Source organism: Rana temporaria, chromosome 2 (assembly GCF_905171775.1).
Source record: "Rana temporaria chromosome 2, aRanTem1.1, whole genome shotgun sequence".
Lineage (NCBI taxonomy): Eukaryota > Metazoa > Chordata > Amphibia > Anura > Ranidae > Rana > Rana temporaria.
Window position 1 is genome coordinate 81,863,063 of NC_053490.1, and position 24,380 is coordinate 81,887,442.

Consider the following 24,380-nt stretch of genomic DNA (forward strand, 5'->3'; position numbering starts at 1 on the left):
CCTGATTTCGGCATAGGTGTCACTGCTACGAGACACCACAAAGTTGTGTCTCACAGTGAAGCCGGAGACACAGTGAGTAACACTACCTGTGATTATAGTTGCCACAAAAAGTCCCCACTACAGTTCTCAGATCAGCAGATAACCCTGATCAAGAGCACCTGTTGGCTGATCAGAACAACCCCCAACATTGCCACTCATCCCAACTCCCCACCAGCACTGTACTGTACAATTGGAAAGGACTCAGGGGAGCGCTAAATGTCCATTGGTCAGGGGCACAAATTACTTGTCTTGCCTTGGGTGCTGACAACCCACTATACCAAAATAATTTTACTGTTAGGGGTCCCCACAACTTGGGAAATTTTATCAAGGGGTCACGGCACTAGTAAGGTTGAGAACCACTGCCTTACAGTGACATGGCTGCCGGTTACTAGTACTATTCCCTAGTTCAGAAGATTGCTTACTCTATAGGTACAAAATGACAGACTCACTCTGCAAAAGGGTGCTAATGAAATTTACAACTTGTTCCTACTTTCCTGACAACAGGATAGAAAAGAATGAATAATCCAGTACTGGAAACGCTCACGATATGTCCGCACGCCCTTCAGCATTCTGACAGCACCTCTCACAAAAGAACCATGACTGGGAAAAATCTAACTTGGCATATGAAATGTCACTTGGTCCAAGTGCTCAGTGTTTTTTTTTTTTTTTAAAACAGAACTGTTTAAAGTCCAATTGAAATTTCAGTTTGAATGAGCTAAATACATTCCAAATGCATTAAAACAAAAGGTGTGCAAAGTCTAAAGGCACTTTATTTATTTAAAAGAAAAATCATACAAATGTTAGTACACTGGCAATATGTTTTTATATTCCATGTGCTAAATAAAATTTGGATGAATTGTATTGAATTATTTTTTACTTTATTTACTTGCTCACTCAAGTGAACCTCATTACCTCAATCACCATTACAGACAGTGCTGGTGGAGGGGACACTGGGACACACGAGGAGGCTCATAACGTTCATATTTGTAGCAGACAGAATTTCAATTGCTAGGTCTAGGAAATCCCCTATCAGTGGCGGCTGGTGCTTAATTTTTTGGGGGGCGACAAACAAACCCCCCCGCTAAGAAAAGAAAAAATGAATCTGCGCCACAGAATATTTAAAATAATCTGGAACCCTCGGGTAAACTCTCGAGTAATTAAAAAAGATATAAAAATAGATATAAAAGGCTGCCCCTGCAAAAAAAACCCCACAAAGGTGGAGAAGAGCAATGAAATAAAAAAATAGCAGGTGGTGGCGCCACCCTAAAGTGTAGAGTGTGGACTAGTATCAGTGATAGATACAATTAATAATAATAACATGTGGGTGATAAATGAAAATATGGTCCAGTATAAAGACACAGTAAGTGCTAGTGATAATCCAAAAAAACACAAACTCAGGTGTGTACCAGTGCTAGTGATTTCCAAAACAAATACTATTTCCAAAATTGCTTCATGCACAAATTGAATAAATAAATATGAATAAATATATATATAAATATATATATGGTGCTGCTGGGTCCGCACTTACCCATCCACAATCGCTTCCCCTCCTTCTCAGCAGAAGCAGTAGGAGAGCAGCAAGGTGGAAAGAGCCAGGCCACGGCATGCTCCCGACAGAAATCGCCATCTTTCCTCTCCCTGCTCAGGCTGCACGGCAACTCTGCATCTGCAGGTCACCGCCGGGCATTGCACACTAATTGGCTGCCGCCATCTCCCCCGACCTCCTCCTCCGCTCTTTTACTTCTCCACTCCAACACTGCCACACACATCACACAAGTGGGTGGGCTTGGGGCGCAGTACTCTGCCCACCCTTTTTTTAAGCTAATTATGAGCCTCAGGCTCTAATCATGTGCTTCTAAAAAAAAAAAAAAACGATTGCGTCCGGCTCCCTGCATGCAGATTAGGGGCCAGGCTCATGGATGGGGGGGCAGCGCCCCAGGGCCAATAATGAGCAGACCGCCACTGTTCCCTATGTTCCCATTCAACCTACTAAAGTCCAAGTTATCATGGATCATGATTAATGAACACCTATTTGCGATCTTGAACAACAAACTTGCATTTTTAGACAAAATCTGGGATCCCTGGACCAAATACCTCTCGGATGCCTTATGAGATGCGTTTGACTTTGTGTTTTTATGTCTGGACAAGGTGCACATCTTACCTTGTCTTTTCCCTCCCTATAGCCTATGTTATTCATTTATCTTTCTCTGTATTGGCTTTTCTATAAGTCCCTCGGGCCAATTGCAGTGCTTTATAGTAGAATGTAAGTAGAATGTGAAATTTTCACCTGTGCTCCAGGGATGTGAAGCAGGCCCAAGCCTAGTCATGTGCACAGTTTTTGTATTTTACCCTTAAGCTACTGATTATACACTTATATTACTTAAGCAATATTGCTGTATCTCCTTAGTGCCCTTCCCAATATTCTAGATATCTCCTGGAGAGATGACATATGGTTGGGTCGGAGTCTTCAAATCCTAGTTGCCTAGCTTTTTGAATTTTTATGATGTGGTTGAAGATAAATTGTGTTTATTATGAACATATATCCTCTTTTGTTGTAAAAGATTTAAACTCTGTTGTGCAGCCAATGTACACTATTTGTTATATTTGCAGGATTATTTTACTTTCTTTTTGAAATATTGTATAAAAATAATTGCATACTTTTTTTAAAGTGGGCATCTTGGTTGTATGAGCTAGTTCAAAGATTTGGGGACTGAGCTATGCCCTACTCAGGCACACTAGTCAGTAATTCATGTTTGTAGATTTTGTTGGTGGAAGACACCTTGCCCTTCTTGACTTTCTCGTGCTCGTGTTTGAATTACATATGCATATTTGAAGTGCCTGCATATTTGGAGTGCCTAGAGTTCAGCTGAGTTTAAGCTGAAAGTAAAAAAATGTCTATGAAATGCTAGAAGTGCGTACAAAATGAAATAGCTGGGTGGACAGTTGAGTCCACTGTACATTTACTGATGAACAATTCATCTAACACTGAAGGAAACAGATCACAATAACATCAAGTTTGATTTTTTTTTTTTTACATATTGTTATCTGCCAGTGTATAATGGATATATTATCTAAATATATGGAGGTCATGCATAACACACATTATGGGCTAGATTCATGTAGAATCGCGGCAGCGTAACGTATCGTAGATACGTTACACCGCCGCAATTTTTCATCGCAAGTGCCTGATTCACCAAGCACTTGCATGAAAAATTACGCCGGCGGCCTCCGGCGTAAGCCCGCGTAATTCAAAGGGGCGTGTGCCATTTAATTTTTTTTTTTAATGGCGTACCTCTTTAAAAGTCCCATAAGCATCTTGGTTGTATGAGCTATTTCAACGTCTACTCTCATTCTGTTCCTATCCTTAACTGAATTAGACCCCAACCCCCATCCTAGAGGTACCTGCTTCACATTTCTATAGCTACCTTGTGTCCAACTTGGGGCCCTAGGTCTTCTTGAGGTCATTTGCCCTTATTGTGTGGTCACCTGAGCACATGTAGTCAGTCATCTGTGTTTCTATACTCAGGTGTTTACTCTGGCTAGTAAAAGAAAAAAAATCTTTAGACTGACTTTTAGCAGTTTAATTAGTATTAAGAAAATTAAGTAAGTTGACGGCATTTGCATTGAATAAGAGTTAAAGCCCCACCCCAGGCAGAAAATATACCCTTGCAATGGGGTCCCATTACAGTCCAGGGGTTAAATGTTTATTAGGTCTAGGGGTAGAGGAATAAAGTGCAACACTTAGTGTCAGTTCACACTGGGGCGGATTCAAAGTCGTCCGGTTTGAAGCCGTTCCGCACAGCACAACTTCAGAGCAGTTTGCAAGGACTTCTTTAATAAAAGTCAATGTAAACTGCTCCAAAGTCGCCACCAAGTAGTAAAGGGACCCTTTAATAAGTTGGAGCGACATGAGTCACTCTGATTAGAACGGTTCCATTGCACTGCATGGAGAGCGACTTATCAGGCGGCTAAGTCGCCTGACAGGTTGCCTTAGTGTGAACTGGCACTTACATATTTTTTCGCTCTTACTCTATCCAGGCAAAAAGCCCTCCTGAAGGCTCTTCTTGAAGGCGCTTTGACTGACATCATCAAGTATGATGCAAGACCATTAGTCCCGTATTGTACGTGAGGACGGTGAGGGCTTGTTCTCAATCTATAAAAGAAAAGTGTGCCAGTGTCTGTTGCAGGTGTATTACACCTTATTCCTCTACCTTTAGACTTAATAAGCATTTAACCATTTAAGCATGGGGGGAGGGAAGGGTCACTGCAAGGGTCGATTTTGTTTTAACAACACCAGAGTCCAGTTTTAACAGATTTCAGCAGTCTTTCAGAAAACTCTGAACAATCATACTGTAAGCTTAGTAAACATCTGCTAATGTGCTAAACAACTGTTCTGCACACTAGAGTTCAGCTGGATTTAAGCTGAGAGTAAAAGAAAATGCTATGGAATGCTAGGAGTGCGTAGAAATGAAATATCTGGGTGGACAGTTGAGTCCACTTTAAATTTATTGATGAACAATCCATTTAAAACTATCTAAGGAAACAGATCTAAAAAAATGATAGGCTTCCAAAACACAAATGGTATATTTTTCCAGCTTTTAAATCAAAATTTTATAGAATAATGTAACATACAAAAGTAAATTCAATAATACCTATAACTAAAGCAGTAGATTCGTCATTTGAAGAAGAAATGACAGCTTTTATGGAATCAAAGTACTTCATCTGAAAAGCAAAAGGAATTTATTTAATGAACACGCTTTGCCAAAGAAGTTACAACATTTGAACATGAGATGTACAAAAAGCTCTTTAAAAAAACAGTAAATGTGACAATATTAAGTAGGAATTTCAATCATGCATTTTGACACATCAAATATGTGCATTTGCTGTCTTATATATTGAAGGTAAAATAGCTCTACTTAGAGTTGCACTTGTATTAAAGTACAGTACCAATTGAAAGTCACGGAACTCCTTCTTCACAGCTGCCAGGTTCAGTTTTGTCCCTAAAACGTAAATGTAATTGGTGGTTTTGGATGGGGGAAAAAAATCGAATTCTTAGTAATTCTATTCTTATAAATTAATCCCAACGGGTACTAACACTCCCAAACCTACAAAGCTAAATAGGGGTCCAGGTTGCCTCCCCTGATTCAGCCATAATGTGCAGTCCCACATATTATTGTTGTTCCTGGATGTATTTCTATCTCACTACTGAAGTTTAAAGAGCCAAGTTGTCATACAGACTTTAGTCCTACAACAACTGTAGTTGGATTTATTGGAAGTTCCCTAGTGCTATATATGTATATCCAGGGTGACAGCAAGCCTCATCTATGTTTATATCATAATTTGTATATTAACATAAGAAACAAAATATAATACATGAGCAAATGTTAAATATATTAGCTTCCGCAAAAATAAGTCAAAGTAGCAATGATAAAGTCTCTCTTGCCTATTATTTTTGGCAGGCTTACAGTAGGTGTATTTTAGGAGCCTTGGTGGGGATGCAGCTGAAGTCATTGATTGGATTAGCCCAGGAAACAATTCTCTCAGTGTAGTATGTGGGCCAGGGATGTCCTGGGTGGGCCCCCCTCTGTGTTTTAAGAGGAATTCCTTCCTTTCTACCCTTAGCTTTTTTTAAAGCCTTCATATGAAAATTTTGTTTAATTAATTAAATTTTATTTAGTTTGTTTTTGTAATGTCAGCATGAAAACAGAAACTTAATTGTAGGCAGTAGCGTCGCTAGGGGGTGGCTTTTGGGGCTATGGCCCTGAATCTGTGGCCCATAACCTGTGGCCTCTCTGCAGCCGGGCCGCGAATGCTTTGGGCAGCACTGGAAAGCGGGCAGGTAGCACGGGGGAGGCAGTCGGGCGAGAGAGCAGAGAGATGACATCATCTCTCACCGCCCACCCTGCATCACCACTGTTCCGTTTTCACTGTGCAGCCGCTGGCAGCAGAAGGTGCTCTCTGGGGACCCTGATGTAAGGAAGGAGCTCTCTGGGGACCCTGATGTAAGGGGGGCATTCTGGGGATCCTGATGTAAGTGGAGGGCTCCTGGGGTCCCTGATGTAAGAGGGAGCTCTCTGGGGACCCTGATGAAAGTGGGGGCTCCTGGGGACCCTGATGTAAGGGGGGCTCTCTGGGGGCCCTGATGTAAGGGGGGCTCTCTGGGAACCCTGATGTAAGTGGGGCGCTCTATGGGGACTCCTATGTAAGTGGGGGGCTCTCTGGGAACCCTGATGCAAGGTGGAGGCTCTCTGGGGACCCTAATTCAAGGTGGAGGCTCTCTGGGAACTCTGATGTAAGGAGGGGCTCTCTGGGGACCCTGATGTAATGATAATATATATAATGTAAAACATATATACATAGTTACATAATTAGTCAGGTTGAAAAAAAGACACAAGTCCATCCAGTTCAACCATAAAAATAAATAAAAATAAAATAAAAAATATCGTACAATCCATATACCCAATTCAATACCCACAGTTGATCCAGAGGAAGGCAAAAATATTATATACATGTGTATGCCGCCCAAAGACTTTCTTTACTTTGCTGCTATGGGCTCTAGCCCCAGATATTTTGTAGACCTAGCAACGCCCTTGGTTGTAGGCATACCAGAAACAAAATGTTAGATCATTTCTAAAAGGTACAAATTGCAGAAAGAAAGATTGGAGTTTTGAAGTTTTGAAGAGTTATAGATAGAAGAAATCAAAGAGCACATTTTGTGTATCATAATGTAGGAGAAAACCTGGTTCTTTTTCACCATGCTCAATATGACAAAATAGATCAAAGTGTAACCATCAAAAACAAAATGCATGGCTATCCTAGGGCCAGCGGGACTCAGGCCTCGTACACACGACCGAGTTACTCGTCGGGCGAAACACATCGTTTTCCTTGTCAAGGAACTCGACAAGCTTGCTTTGCGTACACACTGTCAAGGCAAAATCTCCTCGTTCTCAAACGCGGTGACATACAACACATACAATGGCAGGGGAAGTTCAAATCCACTGGCTAAACTCTTGGGGCTGGTTTTGCTAATCTCATGTGTTTGTGTGTTAAGTAAAAGTTTGTTAAGAGACGATTTGCACTTTTCAGTCTGTTACAGCTTGAAAAATGTGTTTTCTCCATTACAAATGCTACTTTTACTCCCGTCTCATACTTTATTCTGAGCAAGCGCGGGTTTCTTAGCATACACACGCTCGAGTTTCTCGTCGGAAACCAGCCCGACCAGGAACTCGACTAACCAATTTGAGACTCCCGTCGAGGAAATAGAGAACTTGCTCTCTTTTTGGCTCGTCGAGTTTCTCGACAGTTTCCTCAACGAAAATGTACACACGACCGGTTTCCTCGGCAAAAAAATATCTCCCAGCAAGTTTCTTTTTTTTTTTTTTTTTTTTTAATTATGTTTATTGAATTTTTCAAAATATTAGTGTACAAGCATTTTCAATAAAGCATTACACATCAAACTTTTGCGTTGAGAAACGCCGACTTCTTGTCTTACATAAGTTTAAATGAACAGACATATTATAAACTTTAATAAGTATATATATTTAAAGCAGAACTTAAGTAAATGGGGAGGGGAAATGATAAGAGAGAGGAGAGAAAGGTTTTTCTGTTTACTGAAATGAGTAAATAATATTACGTATCAATAGGTATATTCTATAATTTCATTTTGTTATGTGTTGACTAAAAACGTCCAGAAAAAAGGGTCAATCTTATCCAGAACAATCCATCAGGACTCCAGTAAGGCATGACATTCAGCGGAATTCACAAAGTGTGTCCAACAGGACCATTTATCAAGATATGATCTTGAAGAGTCTCTAGATTGATATATTAATTCTTCCATTTTGGAAATATGGTTTACCTTACGTATCCATTCCGGAATGGTAGGTGGGAGATTTTGTTTCCACTTTGCTGGGATGCAAAGCCTCGCTGCGTTGATGAGGTGTATTATAATGGTGTCTTTGTAAACGGAGTGAGAGAGGCTAGACAAGTGTAGTAAGTATTGTCCCGCCGTGAAATCGGGAGAGTAAGTAGTTATTTGTACTATCAATTTATGTACTCCCGTCCAAAATTCAGCCAATGCATTGCATTCCCACCAAATGTGTATCAAACTTCCCGGCGAGACCATACATCGCCAGCAAAGGGGCGATGTGTCTGGGTTAAATTTGTGAATGACCAACGGGGTCTTGTACCATCTTGAATAGATTTTGTATCCGTTTTCTTGTGTACAGATGTTCAATGTGCCTTTGTGTAATCGTTTAAATACATTCGCCCATTGATCATTCGTCACAGAAACTCGAAGGTCCTTTTCCCAATGAAGATTTGTGTTGTCCAATTGAGGGTCTACGTCAGAATTTAGAAGGTTATAAGTGAAGGAGATGAGGTGGCTCTGAGGGGATTCCCTAAGGCAAATTGTTTCAAATAGTGTCTTTGGTCTATACCATCCACTCATTGGTTCTAGCCTTTCAAGAAATCTAGTGATTTTAACATAATTGATATTGGAGATTTTACAATTAGGGTCAGTAGATTGGAAGGATTTAAGAGACAAAAGGATATTATTCTTAAAGAAATCTGTAGCTCTGTATAATGTTACTGGAAGAGTATCGGATGTCGATGCGTTACTGTCAGGAAGATAAATTTCAGGATTTATTGTGATTGGGGTAACTGGTCCATACATGGAAGACACTTTCTTCGTCTTACATAAATTCCTGAATATCTTCAGGGACGCTCCTACCATGGGATGTGTTTTAGTTATACGAGGGATCTTTTTGGGGTTGATCCATGGTAGGTGTCTTATAGGTGCACTTGAAAAACAGGAAAGTTCCTCCAATGCTATCCAATCTTTGGATCGAGCATGCACTTGCCAGTCAATTATCTTGGATAGGTGGCAGGCCCAGTAGTACTTGCGCAAATCCGGAACTCCGATACCTCCCAGATGCTTGGGTTCCACCAATTTGTCCCATTTAATTCGAGGTTGTTTCCCACCCCATATAAAGTTTACGCAAATCTTACGAAAGGATGTGAAAAAAGAGCTGGGGATACAAATAGGCAGTGTCTGAAATAGGTATAAAAATCTCGGTAGGATGTTCATCTTAATTATATTCGCACGGCCAAACCATGAGAATAGTCCCTTATCCCATCTTGTTAAATCGGATCTAACCACATTCAATAATGGTACAAAATTATTAGAGTATATGTCATTTAAATGGGGGGACAAATTAACGCCTAAGTAGGACAATACTCTATCTTCCCAAACAAATGGGAAGTTCTTTTTGCATAGATTAACCTGGACTGTAGGTAGGGAGATATTGAGGGCTCTGGATTTTGCAAAATTAATTTTCAGGTTGGACATGTCTTGGAAGATGGAAAAGTCTTTTAACAGATTGGGGAGTGTAATGATAGGATTAGTCAGAAATAATAGCACATCGTCAGCGAATGCAGCTAATTTATATTGTTTATCTCCAATGGTTATCCCCACAATGTCTTGATTGGCTCGGAGCCTACATAGGAGGGGTTCCAATATTAGAATGATATAGATTAATATGATCGGTGATAATGGGCATCCCTGTCGAGTTCCATTGGACACAGAGAAAGCCTCCGACAGGTTGCCATTTATTTTGATTCTTGCTGTTGGGGAGGAGTAGAGAAGGTTGATATATTGTAGCATACGTTCGTTTAGTCCCATAAATCCCAATGCTGCGTGCATATAATCCCAAGCTATCCTATCGAAGGCCTTCTCTGCGTCCAATGAAAGTACAAATCCCGGGAACTTCGATACCAGTAACCAATTTTGAATGTTAAGGACCTTGATGGTATTATCCCTGGCCTCCCTCCCAGGAGTGAATCCCACTTGATCCAAAGAGATTAGGTTATTCAGAAGGGGTAATAGGCGGTTCGCTAATATTTTCGCATACAGCTTCACATCCACGTTCAGCAGTGAAATGGGTCTGTAGTTGGAAACTAGATTTTTGTCTTTGTTCGGTTTTGGGACCATCACTATATGTGCTTCGAGCAGATCTTTGGTCGATGTCCATTGGGCTGGATCAGAATTAAATGCTTCTATAAAATGGGGGATTAGGAGTTTTTTAAAGGTTTTAAAATAATCAACTGAGAAACCGTCAGGGCCCGGGCTTTTCCCGACATTAAGTTGTTTGAGAGCTCCAAGAGCTTCACCTGTTTCCAAGGGCTTATCCAAGTCTTTGGCTATCTTTGGGTCAATCGGTTTGGGACAGTATGAGCTTAGAAAATCAGTGATCATGGATCTCCTTGATCTTGAGTCGAATTTCGGCGTTGTGTCACGTAAATTATATAAATTAGAGTAGAATTTTTGGAACTGTCTGGTAATATCAGAAGTACAGGTTAATTTTTTACCTGTTGGATCATTGATTGAGTGGATGTTGTCAAATTTCTTGTTAGAAGCATTCAGGGAGTTAGCTAGAAGTCTGCCCGTTTTGTTACCATATTCATAAAAGAATTTCTGCGAGTAAACCTTGTTACGTTTAATTTTTTCCTCCAATATTTGAAGTAATTCATTCCTGGCAGAAGTTAATTCAGCTAGTACATCTGATGCGAGTGAGCGTTTATGACTTCTTTCTAACATCTCTATTCGGTCAGTAAGTAGTTTTATACGTTCCCGCCTATCTTTATTCCTTTTTGCCAACAAGGAAATCAGCTCGCCTCTTATCACACATTTGTGAGCTAGCCATAATGTGGGAGGATGCACGTCAGACGTTGAGTTTTCCTTGAAGTAATAAGAAATTGCAGAATCTAATTTTCGGATTATGTTTTTGTCATTTAATAATGAATTATCCAGTCTCCAAGGTTTCCGGGAAAGGGGTTTGTCTTCAAAGGACAAACACATCGTAATGGGATTATGATCGGATAGGATCATGGGATCTATAGAAGTGTTGTCCAGTAATTCCAGGCCGTTTTGCGAAATATAAAAATAGTCTAACCTAGAGTAGGAATTATGTGGGGGGGAGTAGAAGGTATAGTCTTTAGAAGAGGGGTTCATGGTGCGCCAGGAGTCGTGCAACGATAGACGGTGTAGCAATTTTTTAATTAAATTCAATGTTCTGTATGGGGTCTTGGAGGAGCCCGATGAGGTGTCTAAAAGGGGGTTCATTGTTAAATTGAAGTCTCCACCTAGTATCACTAGACCCGAAGCAAAGAGTTCTAGTGATTCTATTATGTCTGTAAAGAACGGGGCGTGAAGTCTATTTGGGGCGTATATGTTAGCCAGGGTTACAGATTGGTTGTATAGTGTACCTTTTATGAACAAGAATCTATCCTCCCTATCAACCTTAGTATCCAAAATTTGTATGGGACAGTGTTTAGATATCAAAATAGAAACCCCTTTGCTCTTGGAATCGGAGTTAGTGGCATGTAAGATGTGGGGAAAGTATTTATCGGTAAAGATGGTATAGTTATCAGTCTTAAAGTGTGTTTCTTGCAGGAAAATTATGTCAGAGCCCGATTTCTTTAGAAGTAGCAGAAGTTTTGACCTTTTTTCTGGTATATTGAGCCCTTTGGTGTTCAAGGAGTATAATTTGATCCTCCTTTTCGCAGCATTCATATTATTAGCGGAAAAGGACATTTCAGTAAATAGAATAGAATTGAATGATCAGATCTGGAAGAAGGGGGAAAAAAAACAAACAAAAAAAAAAAAACGGGGGAAGAAAAATAACAAAAATAAAATAATAAAAAGAGATAATCTACTGTATCTTTGAAACCTCCTGAAGGAGGATAGAAATCAAAATATAATATGTAGCAATGTCTCTATGCCCTATACCTGAAAGGTGAGATAGGCAAAGATTGTTGCTACTTGGGGGTTGAAATCTAACTAAGTCCAAAATCAACAACAGGACTAAATCACTACCCGCCGCCACAACTGTGTTTATAATAAATATTTACCGTAAGAGGCACATATATATTACAAAAGTTAACCATTCACCCACTGAAAAATAGATAAACATATATTGAACAAAAACCACAAGTGTTGCGTACATGTACAGGTCATCTCACTCAGTTTGATTATCACAGAACTGGTAGTCATGCCGACCATCAGCTGGTGTGTAAACAAGCACATTGCCAATGCAGGGAATTCACTGCTATAATGCAAATCGGGTTCCCTAAAGGAAATTAATGCACAAGACTGGTATAACTAGTAGTCCAGAAAATGTGGATATAAAAGGGCGCTTTAAACCTAATATGCCAAGAAATAAGACATATTATTTGAAAAGTGCCTTGTCAGTATAAACAAAGTTACTTTTCAATAACCCTTCAGATATTATACCTAGAATTAATGTGAAAATTAGGAGAAAAGGGAGAACGGAAAACAGTTCTAGGTTTAAGTAAAACAAAACAATTCAAAATATTAATATTCTTTCCTCGCCCTCCTGGGCTTAGGTGTAGTTGTAGCTCGAGGATCGTTCACCGAATCTGCGCCGGGTGGCAGTCTGTTGTCCGATGATTGGGAACGTCGTCTCCGGACCCTGGAGGAGGATGTTTCCATCAGATCATCTCTAGCTTCGTCTTTTGCGGGAGTCTTAGCTCTAAAGTCTGCATACCAATTTGGCAGATCCATATACTCTATATCCATTGTTTTGCAGAATGACCGTAGGTCCTCCGGAACTCTCAGAACCGCAACGTGACCCTGATTATTGGCTTGTAGACCGAATGGGAACTTCCATTTGTATATGATCCCCTTGTCACGCAATTTGTCTAGGAGCGGTTTCACATCCCTCCTATTCTGTAGGGTAATATGAGACAAGTCTTGATAAAAGGAGATGACGTTTCCTTCATACACGTATTTAGCTCTTAGTCTAGCATTTCTGAGTATGTTTTCCTTAAGTAAGAAATCGTCTATGTGACAGATTATGTCTCTGGGGGGATCAGATGGTTTGCCTCTCGGTCGAAGCGCTCTATGGATGCGCTCCATATTGATGGTAGTCTGCGGAGGTCGTCCTAATAAGTTGTTAAAAATTCCAGTTATTATTGGAGTAATTTGATCTGCCTCCACCGATTCTGGGAGCCCCCTCACTCTCACATTATGCCTCCTGCTGCGATTTTCCAATTCCTCTACTTGGCGATTCAATTCCCTAAGGTGTAGGGTATTGGCATTAACTTTAGAATTTACATGACGCAGCGCTGCTCCTTGTTGCGCAGTATGTAATTCCACCTCTTGTACTCGCGCTGTAACTGCGCGGATCTCCACACTCAGTTCTGTAATGACAGCTGTCAGCGTGGTTTTTATGTCTGCCGCAACCAAGTTTAAATCATCCAGGTTTAGATTACGTTGTACCTCGCTCTTGGTTGCCGGTACTCGATCACCGTATGTGGGAATTTGATTAATTCCCAGTAAATGAGCACCGTTGTTCCCAAGGGGGAGATTCTGTGATTCCGCCATTGCGGTATAGGGCTGAACAGATCAAGTAGTGGTAATTGCCCCAAGAGTCCTCCGTTTCGGGTAAAAATGGTATCAAAAGATTCCCTGGGGTTACGGGATATCAAGTGGCCAATATGGGATGATCGGTCCTCTTACCGGCGCCTATATGTTCAGAGCTTCGTCCGTGGCGGCGGGAGCTTTCCGTTCAAGCTGCCATACCTGAGCTTGGCTAGACCACGCCCCAACCACGCAAGTTTCTTGATGGATTCTGCCGAGGAAACCGGTCGTGTGTACGAGGCCTCAAGCTGATATTTTTCCACCCTGTTCCATCTCAACCACTATGCCTGTTGATGTAGCACAATTTGTTTGAGGGGAATGGGGGCACTTTGGTATCTTTTGTTTTGGGTGCCAGAAGACCTTGTCCAAGTACTGTCTGTAGGCAATACAAAATCTGCCCACCCTGGAGCAACTAGTGTACAGTCAAACGGCTAAAAGCGGTGTACCCATTTCCCCATAGAAGACGTAAGAATCAGCTATCTGCCACTAAAAGATTTTCTTGTATCAGATGAGAAACCTGCACACAACTCCAGTGTTGCTGCAATCAGTCATATTCTATATATGTCTATGTACAGACACACTGGGGTTGATTTACTAAAACGAGAGTGCAAAAATTGGTGTAGCTCTGTATAGAAACCAATCAGCTGTCCAGGTTTTTTGGTCAAAGCTTAATTGAACAAGCTGAAGTTACAAGCTGATTGGCTACCATGCACAGCTCCACCAGATTTTACACTTTCCAGTTTTAGTAAATTAACCCCACTTTGTCCAATTGAACGGGTATTTGGACTACTGGATTATTTGAATCGATACATTTAGGCTGGTTTATTAATTAACTTTTTATATCTTTAACCACTTCCAGACCGCCGCATGTATATGTACGTCGGCAGAATGGCATGTACAGGCACATTGGCGTACCTGTACAACCCTACCTAGACCTGACCCCCGGCTACATGCGGCGGTCAGATTGCCGCGGGGAGCGATCCGGGACGACGGCGCGGCTATTCGTTTATAGCCGCCCCATCGCGATCGCTCCCCGGAGCTGAAGAACGGGGAGAGCCGTATGTAAACACGGCTTCCCCGTGCTTCACTGTGGCGGCTGCATCGATCAAATGATCCCTTTTATAGGGAGACTCGATCGATGACGTCAGTCCTACAGCCACACCCCCCTACAGTTGTAAACACACACTAGGTGAACCCTAACTCCTACAGCGCCCCCTGTGGTTAACTCCCAAACTGCAACTGTCATTTTCACAATAAACAATGCAATTTAAATGCATTTTTTGCTGTGAAAATGACAATGGTCCCAAAAATGTGTCAAAATTGTCCAAAGTGCCCGCCGTAATGTCGCAGTCATGAAAAAAATCACTGATCGCCGCCATTAGTAGTAAAAAATAAAAAATAATAATAAAACTATCCCCTATTTTGTAAACGCTATAAACTTTGCGCAAACCAATCGATAAACGCTTATTGCGATTTTTTTTTAACCAAAAATAGGTAGAAGAATACGGCCTAAACTGAAGAGCCACACCCCCTTACAGTTGTAAACACACACTAGGTGAACCCTAACTCCTACAGCGCCCCCTGTGGTTAACTCCCAAACTGCAACTGTCATTTTCACAATAAACAATGCAATTTAAATGCATTTTTTGCTGTGAAAATGACAATGGTCCCAAAAATGTGTCAAAATTGTCCAAAGTGTCCGCCATAATGTCGTAGTCACGAAAAAAATCACTGATCGCCGCCATTAGTAGTAAAAAATAAAAAATAATAATAAAACTATCCCCTATTTTGTAAACGCTATAAACTTTGCGCAAACCAATCGATAAACGCTTATTGCGATTTTTTTTTAACCAAAAAAAGGTAGAAGAATACGGCCTAAACTGAAGAAAAAAAAATGTATATATGTTTTTGGGGGATATTTATTATAGCAAAAAGTAAAAAATATTGCATTTTTTTTCAAAATTTACGCTCTATTTTTGTTTATAGCGCAAAAAATAAAAACCGCAGAGGTGATCAAATACCATCAAAAGAAAGCTCTATTTGTGGGGAAAAAAGGACGCCAATTTTGTTTGGGAGCCACGTCGCACGACCGTGCAATTGTCTGTTAAAGCGACGCAGTGCCTAATTGTAAAAAACCCTTGGGCCATTTAGCAGCATATTGGTCCGGTCCTTAAGTGGTTAAAGCCTAACTCCAAGGTAGAGAAAAAAACATTGCATTGTGTCTATATTAGGGAGATTTACCCTTACTTCCTGCCAGCAGAGAAAGTGGAGACATAGACAAATACTTTTAGTAGAGTGAGAAAGGAATAGCTTTTGCGACAATGTTTTTGTTGCTGTGTCTTCCTGTTAGGTGACAACTGCACTGTCTTGCATGGGAATCACACGGACAGACAATGAGGAAAATGTTTCTGAATTAAACAACTTAAAAAAAACTGTCTTTATAAGGCGCCAATGACATCAGATATGATATTTTGTACAGGTATACTATCATGGAATTTATCAGTCTATAAGACATCTAGCTGTTCTTTGAAGTAGATGTTGTGCAGCGATATGATATTCTGTTCTTACCTGTGTAACCCAATCATTGTGTACTTTCCAGCGAATGTAAGTCACATGAGGCGAAAGAAGAACATTCTCTATAACAATGGTTGGGATTATGTTATCTGCTTTAGGCATCTTCTTCCACATCCTGAAAAATAAACATTTATCTTGTTACAATTAATTAATTTAGTTCATGTTGAAAAGTTGGATTTATTTAAAATTAGCACGCAATCATGGTACTATGAAAAGAGCCTAATTTTCTAAAGATTTGCAAGCTGCTACTTCTACTATTGTTAAAGAATAATTCAGAGCTAATAGGACATTGTTTCAAGTGGAGAATCTTCTAAAATTACAAATATAACTTTGATTGTTTTTTAAATATAAACTTTATTTGATTTTCAGAATAATTTTTATAAATACATAATCACATATATCAAAATACTTTGAACCCATATCCTCTTTAATAAAAAAAAAAAATTAAATTTGAATTACTTTTCCTTGCAACAGGAGTACTACTAATTTGAAATATCTGGTTCCCCCTTCTTTCACTACACATAGCATAATGGGGTGATTGGAATGCATTGTGGGGGTAGAAACTTTTGTTGATCAGACCTGCTAAGCTTTGAGTTGCTAAGGAGCAGAATAAAAACAGAGATCCTAATATTTTGAATTGCTGTTTGTGCTCTATGTGAACCTGGTAAATGGTAAGTGAGCTGACATTTCATTGTGCTTACTTTACATTGCTAGCAAAAACACTAGGGGGGGGGGGGTGATTTACTAAAGGCAAGAAAACTTTGCAAGTGCAGTTTCTCCAGAGCTTCGTAAATGAGCAGAAGCTCTGCCGGCTTCAATCATCCAATCATGTGCAAGCAAAAATGCTGTTTTTTTTTATTTTCCTTGCCTGTGATTGGGTACTCTTTGCAAAGTGAAGTTTTACTTTATTTACTAAGCTCTGGAGCAACTGCAATTGCGGAAGGCAACTGCTCTTTTTGCCTTTAGTAAATCACCCCTGACAATGCTTAACTACTTCCCACCTGGCCACTGTACATATACAGCCGGGTGGGCGCTTCCTTCTTCTGAGTAGACATTCAGGAACGTATGCCCGCACAGCGGCGCGATTCCGATGCGCTCATGTGTCACCCGGACACGGTGCATCTCCAATCGGCAGAATGGCTCTGTGATTGGCCCTCCTGATCACATGATGGCTGTGTCCAATCACAGCCATCATGTGATGTAAATAGAGAGTCGGTTGCTAGGCGATTGGCTCTCCTCTCCTCACACAGAAATTGTCAGTGAGGAGAGCGGATCTCTGCAGCCGGCCGGTGATCACTGAGTATAAAGCTGTTTTTTACAGCTTTTTACACACTGATCACCAGCCCAGCGTCCCCACACAATGTAAACACACAAGTCCCCAAAATAGAGTCTCCAAAACACATCCCCACACATGTTTCCTCACAGTAAAACACCTGTCCCCCACATATGTAACAGTAAAATCACATGTCTCAATGATCATCTGCACACATATGTCCGTGATCATCTGCGCACATCTGTACATGATCATCTGCGTACATATGTCCGCGATCACACAAACCAATTATTTTACACTTAACTGGATTTTTTTTATGAAAAACATGTACCAGAATACATTTTGGCTTAAATTTGTGACAACATTCGATTTTATTGTATTTATTTTAAAATAGAAAGAAGAAAATATTGTTTTTTCTCCCAAATTTTCGCTCTTTTTTTGCTTATATCACAAAAAAAACCCAAGAGAAAAACAGAGTCGTGAATAAATACCACCAAAAGAAAGCTCTATTTGTTTGAACAAAATGCAAAAAAATTCATTTGGGTACAGCGTAGCATGCCTGCGCAATTGTCATTGAAAGTGCGAGAGCGCTGAAAGCTGAAAATTGGTCTGGGAAGGAAGGGGGCGAAAGTTCCCAGTATTGAAGTGGTCAACAACGTTCATCTTTAGGGCCCTTTTATACAGTTGCATTTTAATGCATACATTACAACTCTAAAATGCATGTTTTGAAGTTCCCTATAAAAAAAATAGCGCCTGTTCCCATCTCTGCACTGCAGTGCGATTGAGTGAGTGAGAAACTTATATAGCACAACACATGCGAACTGAATCACCTCTGGGCGCTTAGTATCCTTTTCCTACTGTACTTTTGCCCTCAGAAAAGATGGGCTTTGAAAAATATGACATGTCAGTTTTTTCCTGCATTGGGAGGCCTATAGAAGTCAAAATGCATGTAATGTGGTTAATGGATTGGCAACTGGTATTAATGAACCTTGGCCAATGGCTGTTAACTCTATCTACTCCAAATCTCATTGAAAACACACATCAATGTACATCAATAGGGCATATTAATGCACAAGGAAAACGCACATTGACACATGACAATGCAAATATCTAATGTTATTAACACACTTCTACACGCATGCAAATTGTTCGTAAATGAACCCTCAAATTTAACTTCTCACAAACCTGGCCAAATATAGCATCTATTGTAAAAATAATAATAATAATAATAATAAAATTCATAAGCAGAGGTTATCTTCAGTAAAACTCAAATGTCCTAACAATCCAAAGATTCAGAAAGCTGAAGATTGGTATTTATTTTATGGGGTCACAGCAACAAACTCAACATGTTTTTTCCCCCAACAGTTTTATTTGTGTACACATAATTAACCTCCCTAGCGGTATGATTATTTCCGATTTTAGGCGATGAAAGCGATACCATTATTTGCAAGGAAATTTGGCGTTTTATACTGTAGGCCTGTAATTTTCAGGAATAACTCACTTAAATCTGACCAAACAGGAGTCTAGTAGGAATCCCGGGTATGACATTTTAAAAAAAACAAAATTATAAATTATAATATAATAAATAATTATAAATAATTCTAACAAATAATAATATAATTATAATAAAAATGATTCAATAATGTAATCAACTCAAAATCACTGAAATTTGCTCAGTTGCAGAATTGTCGCTGTCATTACTTTTATTTTTTTATGACGAATTTCCCCACAAATCGCTATCGCACAATTCTGCAAGTGATTATAATTTATTATCGCTGTTTTCTAGCTGCTCTAAAACCATTTTTGACATAAAGGGACACTTTTGGTTGCTATGGACAATCTACAGTTTGCAGGCAGAAAGAAAGGTTTTTATTTTATAAAAGTACATGTAGGGCACAGGGCAGACCACTAGGGACAAGGGGTGTGTGTATTTTTTTACATACAGTACTGTAATCTATAAGATTACAGTATACTGTATGTAAGGTGTTTGTTTACTTTTTTGAATTTGTCGCCGTTCTCCGCTCCCGTGCGTCGTAACGTCGCAGGGAACGGAGATCAGCGGCACACAGAGGCACTGTGTGAATCGAGCGAGCACCCGCTTGCTCACACAGCGGGGATGCATCGCTGGATCCAGGGACAAGGTAAGTAAACCCTGCCTATGGATGCTGCGAGGCGAGCCCGAGTCTGACTCGGGGGTTACCGATCGCAGCAAAAAAATTTAACCCCGAGTCAGACTCGGGAATACCGCCAGGGGGGTTAAGGTACTACAGCAATTTTAAACAGCATCATATGCAACGTAAATGTATCTATATTATGTTGTTTTTATATTCTACTATTATACAGCTTTCAGATAATCAATATTCTCAATCTTATGTTTCATCCAGTCTCCTTCACATCAATAATGTCACTGAAGAAGAAGAGGCCTTGGCAGGAGGTGGCAATACATTTATCAAGGTTGATTTGGTAAAGAAGTAGGGGCTGTTCACCTAGCAAAGTGAATGTTGGTAAATTAAATGAACCTGTGTTCATTTTGAGTACCTAGTCATATATAGGGAAATAAAAAATAAAAAAGTTGCACATGATTAGGTACTCATGGGGGATCATCCTCTGAAGAGGTCATGTGATCTGTGACGCATCCCGTCAGGCGGAGCCAGGTGAAGTCACTTCTGCTATGGAGCGAAACCGAAAGTTTAGTTGGAGGAACCACAGTTACATGTTTCTATGCCTTTATAACACTGCCCACTGCCTAGGCTCACCCTAATCACCCTATGTGGCGCAGATTCCCCCTGATATTTCACCAAAGCCCCCTGATGGGGCTCCTAAAAAATGTATAAAAAAATAAAATTGTAAAAAAGAATAAAAAAAATTAAATAATACAAATTAAAAACTGCTGATACCATCCACTGCCCTACTGACACTGGCCCAGATTCAAGAAGCAATTGCGCCCGTGTAACCATAGGTTACACGGCGCAATTGCTTACTTGCTCCGGTGTAACGAGTGCTCCTGATTCAGGAACCTTGTTACACCGACTGCAGCCTAAAATCTGAGCGGCATAAGGCTCTTATGCCACGCAGATTTTAGGCTGCATTCTTGCGTGGGCCGCTAGGGGGCGCTCCCATTGTGATCAGCGTGTAGTATGCAAATTGCATACTACCACTGATTCACAAACTTGCGCGGGCCCTGCGCAAGCCAGGTACGGAGTTTCCGTACGGCAACTTTAGTAGGGGCAGCCAATGCTAAAGTATAGCCGCCGCTCCCGGGACGTGAAATTTGAATTTCACGTCGTTTGCGTAAGTGATTCGCTGGACGCCATTCACGTTCACTTTGAAGCAAATGACGTCCTTGCGACGTCATTTGCCCCAATGCACGTCGGGAAAGTTTCCAGACGGAGCATGCGCTGTACGCTCGGTGCGGGAGCGCGCCTAATTTAAATGATTCCCGCCCCCGGCGGGATCATTTACATTGCGCGCGCTCACGCCGGGAAATTTTGCCGGCGCGCCCTCGCAATTTAGGGAGCTACTGCTCCGTGAATCGAGGGCAGCGCAAAATATTTGCGGGGGCGCAGGGCAAAATCGTTGCCCTGCTCCCCCGCAAATATCGCGCAAATGTACCTGAATCTGGGCCACTGTCAGTATACTGTATATACACATACACACACATATGTGTTTGAACTTTGAGGTGCACACCCTAATGCAGTAGGCTGTGCACACCTATGAACACTGCAAAGGTGTTTTTATTATCGTATTATATACTGTATGTAGAGTCAGACTGCGGGCGTCCATTGTTCAAAAGCAGCGCCTCCTCCTCGTCCTGTTCCGTGATAGGCGGAACACTCAGTTTCCCAGCAGAGCCTGTGTTCAGTGTTCCGCCTATCACGGAAGTCCTCTTGTCCTGGGCCTCGAACGAGAGGACACAGGCTCTGCTGGGAAACTGAGTGTTCTGCCTATCATGGAACAAGACGAGGAGGAGGTGCGGCTTTTGAACAATGGACTCTGCATGTCAGGGATAAGGTATGGAGATTGGAAAAGTGAGGCATGCAACGGGCACAGTGAGGTGAGGCATGCAATGGGCACAGTGAGATTTGAAAAAAACTGAATAAAGCCTGTTCCTGTCAGCAGTCGTTCCGGCTACCCCTTAGCTTCTAGACAGACTAGTCGGAGGGGGGTCATCTTATAAGGTGAGTATATCTCAAAACCAACCTTTTAGCTGGAAAATTAGGGGGTCATCTTATATGCCCAGTCGCCTTATACACCGGAAAATACGTTAAGTGAGTGCAATTTTATGGAACAAAGGGGGAATGATTTTTAATGAACTTTATTACACTATTGGTGGTTCTTTATTTCATTGTTTGAGCATTGTCTTCAGCTGCTGTGATTGAGGCTTGATCCCTTAAAGGGACCTGCACATTGATCGGTCTGATTCCAGGAGCCTAGCCAATGCGGAGAGGATATTATATCTTATGTTATGGTAAAAGATTAAATGCATGAGACCTATAAACTATATTGGTCAACATCAGAGGTGATCTTGCAATTCATACAGAGGGGGAGCACTGATTATTTAGATTTTTTTGGAATGTGGTGATACACTGGCAGTGGCAAAGGAAGGAGTGCATGAACTGGTATATGAAAAAAGGTTTTTCCCCAGACGAAGACACGTGGTGTCGTAACGCGTAGGAATTGGAGGACGTACACCCTGAGTGACGTAAGCTGGCTTTTCAAACGCTGCTTGTTTGTTTCCTCGTTGCACTTTTATTTTTCTTTTAATGTAAGTGCAGGTTTTTCCTCAATAAACATATTTTACCTGCACCAAACGTTACCTCACTATGGGAGTCCCCTCTCTCTCTCTCTTATAACCCACATCATCCATCTGGTTTTGAGGAGCATCTGTCCCAATTAAGGAAGGATCCATCAGATCAAGAGAGGAAACATCAGGGACCACCCATAGAAGGCTGCGAGTGACCTGTACATCAATGCCCATTTAGGAGGGCTGAGAGGTAAGAGTCCCGGGAGCTCAGCCAGGGATCTGGTTTATCTTCTATCGCACGGCCGTGCACTCACACCATAGAGCTGGTGCTCACCTTCATCCAGTGCATTCAGAATATCTGCCCTGACAGCTGATTTGTGTTTACTATTGGGATTGAACTTCCATTCCGTTTTTTTTGCACAATATTCTTTATATATTTTTGCACATTCGCCTTATGAGTATTATATATTTTGGACTCACTATTCACTATTTGAGTATATATATATTTATATTTGGACTCACTATTCTCCTTGCATTTAATACTATATGCTGAATTTTTGTCAGCTCTTACATTTATCTTGCTTATGTGATATCACTATTCCATTAGTGTGATATGTTGCGCAGAATGACCATTTATTTATAGCCATACATATGATATAGCCCCGCCCCTATATCCACCCACAGGACACAGGAAGGGTTCGTATGCTGCCATGTCTTGGCATCAGGAAAGGAAAATTACGGTAAGTATTTGATACAATTTTCCTGACGCCAGACATGGCAGCATTACATATGATAAATGATGAGCTTTTGGGAGGGAGGGTTTAATGCTGTAAACATAATCTTTATTCAACAAAAAGACATAGAAGCTTGGATAGACTTCCCCCCAAACTCTACTGTAGTAAGAGCTGCTGGATCCACCCTGTAGTGTTTTAAGAACATATAATGTGATGACCGGCTAGCCTCTTTGCAGACTGTCTCCAGAGACAACCCTGCCTGTGCCGTCCAATAAAATTACATCACCCTGGTTGAGTGATGAGCTCTAACCACCTCTGGAGGATCCTTCCCGGCTCTACATGCCCAGTGAAAATTTTCACTATTTGGGCCGAGATGGTTCTGGCAGAAGCCCCTTACTCTTTAAATCTTCATGATTCTGAATGTAGAAGTAGCCCAAGATAGGCTTTGAGGACTTTTGGAATGTCCAACTTGTGCAGATCAGCATCTGATTCCGCTGGGAAGGCTGGAAGCACCCATTTACTGGAAAGATGAAAAATGGATGCCACTCTTTGGAACAAAATGATCCAATGGTCTCAGCACAACCCTGTCTGGGAAGAACATGGAATAAGGTTCTGCCGCCCCAAATTTTTGAAGTCGACACACTTTCCCCTGAAATCATGGCTAATAGAAAGTCGATTTTAAGGAAATCTCCCATAAAGAACGGTCTTCTGTCAGAGTACGATGAGGGTTTGCTAGAAAATTGAGGACTACTGCCAGGTCCCATTGAGGGAACCTATTTCTCTTGGGAGGGCATAGTCCAAGTACCTCTCTCATGAAGTGATCCATCAGCAGGTTTGCTGCCCATTTCTTTTGGGTAAAAGCCAAGATGGCTGAAATTTGCACCTTAAGCAAACTGAGCCCCAAATCCAATTCAGATTGTAGAAAAAACAGGATTTGAGATAAATTTGGGTCACTAGGGTCAAACTGATGTCCAGCTGCAAAGCTTGTGAACCTAATCCATATTCTGGAGTAGATAGCATTGATTGACCCTTTCATAGAACTCCGTAAAGTTCTAATCCCCTCTGGAAAACATCCTAACTCTTGTAACCTCTGCCTTACAATTTCCAGGCTGCTAAGGTTAGTCGTGATGGTTGCAGATGGGGGAGGTTGCTCTCAGTCAGACTTTTATAGAGAGTTAAACGTGTCCTGTGGGTGGATATAGGGTCGGGGCTATATCATATGTAATGCTGCCATGTCTGGCGTCAGGAAATCAGCCCTACAGATGCTAAAACCTGCAGCAAAGAAAAATAACAAACAAATGTAATAAAAAAAAAAAATCAAGTGTCAGATAAATGTCAGAAATTATAGAAAAAGCTATTTGGATTGGTATGATAACTATTAGGAAAAAGGGAATAGTATTCATCTAGTGTTTTCTAAAACATAAAGAATAATCCATGCTGTCTACTATTTTTACTAGGAAAATATCCTTTGCCTCACCTTAATGTTTCTCCTACCGAAGTAAAAAGTAAAATATTCACACATCCCTATAAAAAAACAATACACGGTTATTTAATAGTAATTTTGGTGAAACACCGCTA

At 40.8% G+C, this 24,380-nt stretch overlaps 1 protein-coding gene across 1 annotated transcript in view; it reads right to left on the reverse strand.

Annotated features, from left to right (window-relative positions):
• LOC120929180 (WD repeat-containing protein on Y chromosome-like) overlaps positions 1–24,380 on the reverse strand; it is a 181,936-nt gene that overhangs the window by 97,868 nt on the left and 59,688 nt on the right. The window contains exons 10-12 of the mRNA XM_040340457.1: positions 24,280–24,326; positions 16,046–16,166; positions 4,692–4,761 (exon numbers count right to left, since the gene is read on the reverse strand). Of these exons, the coding sequence (XP_040196391.1) occupies positions 4,692–4,761; positions 16,046–16,166; positions 24,280–24,326 (238 nt within the window). The remainder of the gene's footprint in view (positions 1–4,691; positions 4,762–16,045; positions 16,167–24,279; positions 24,327–24,380) is intronic.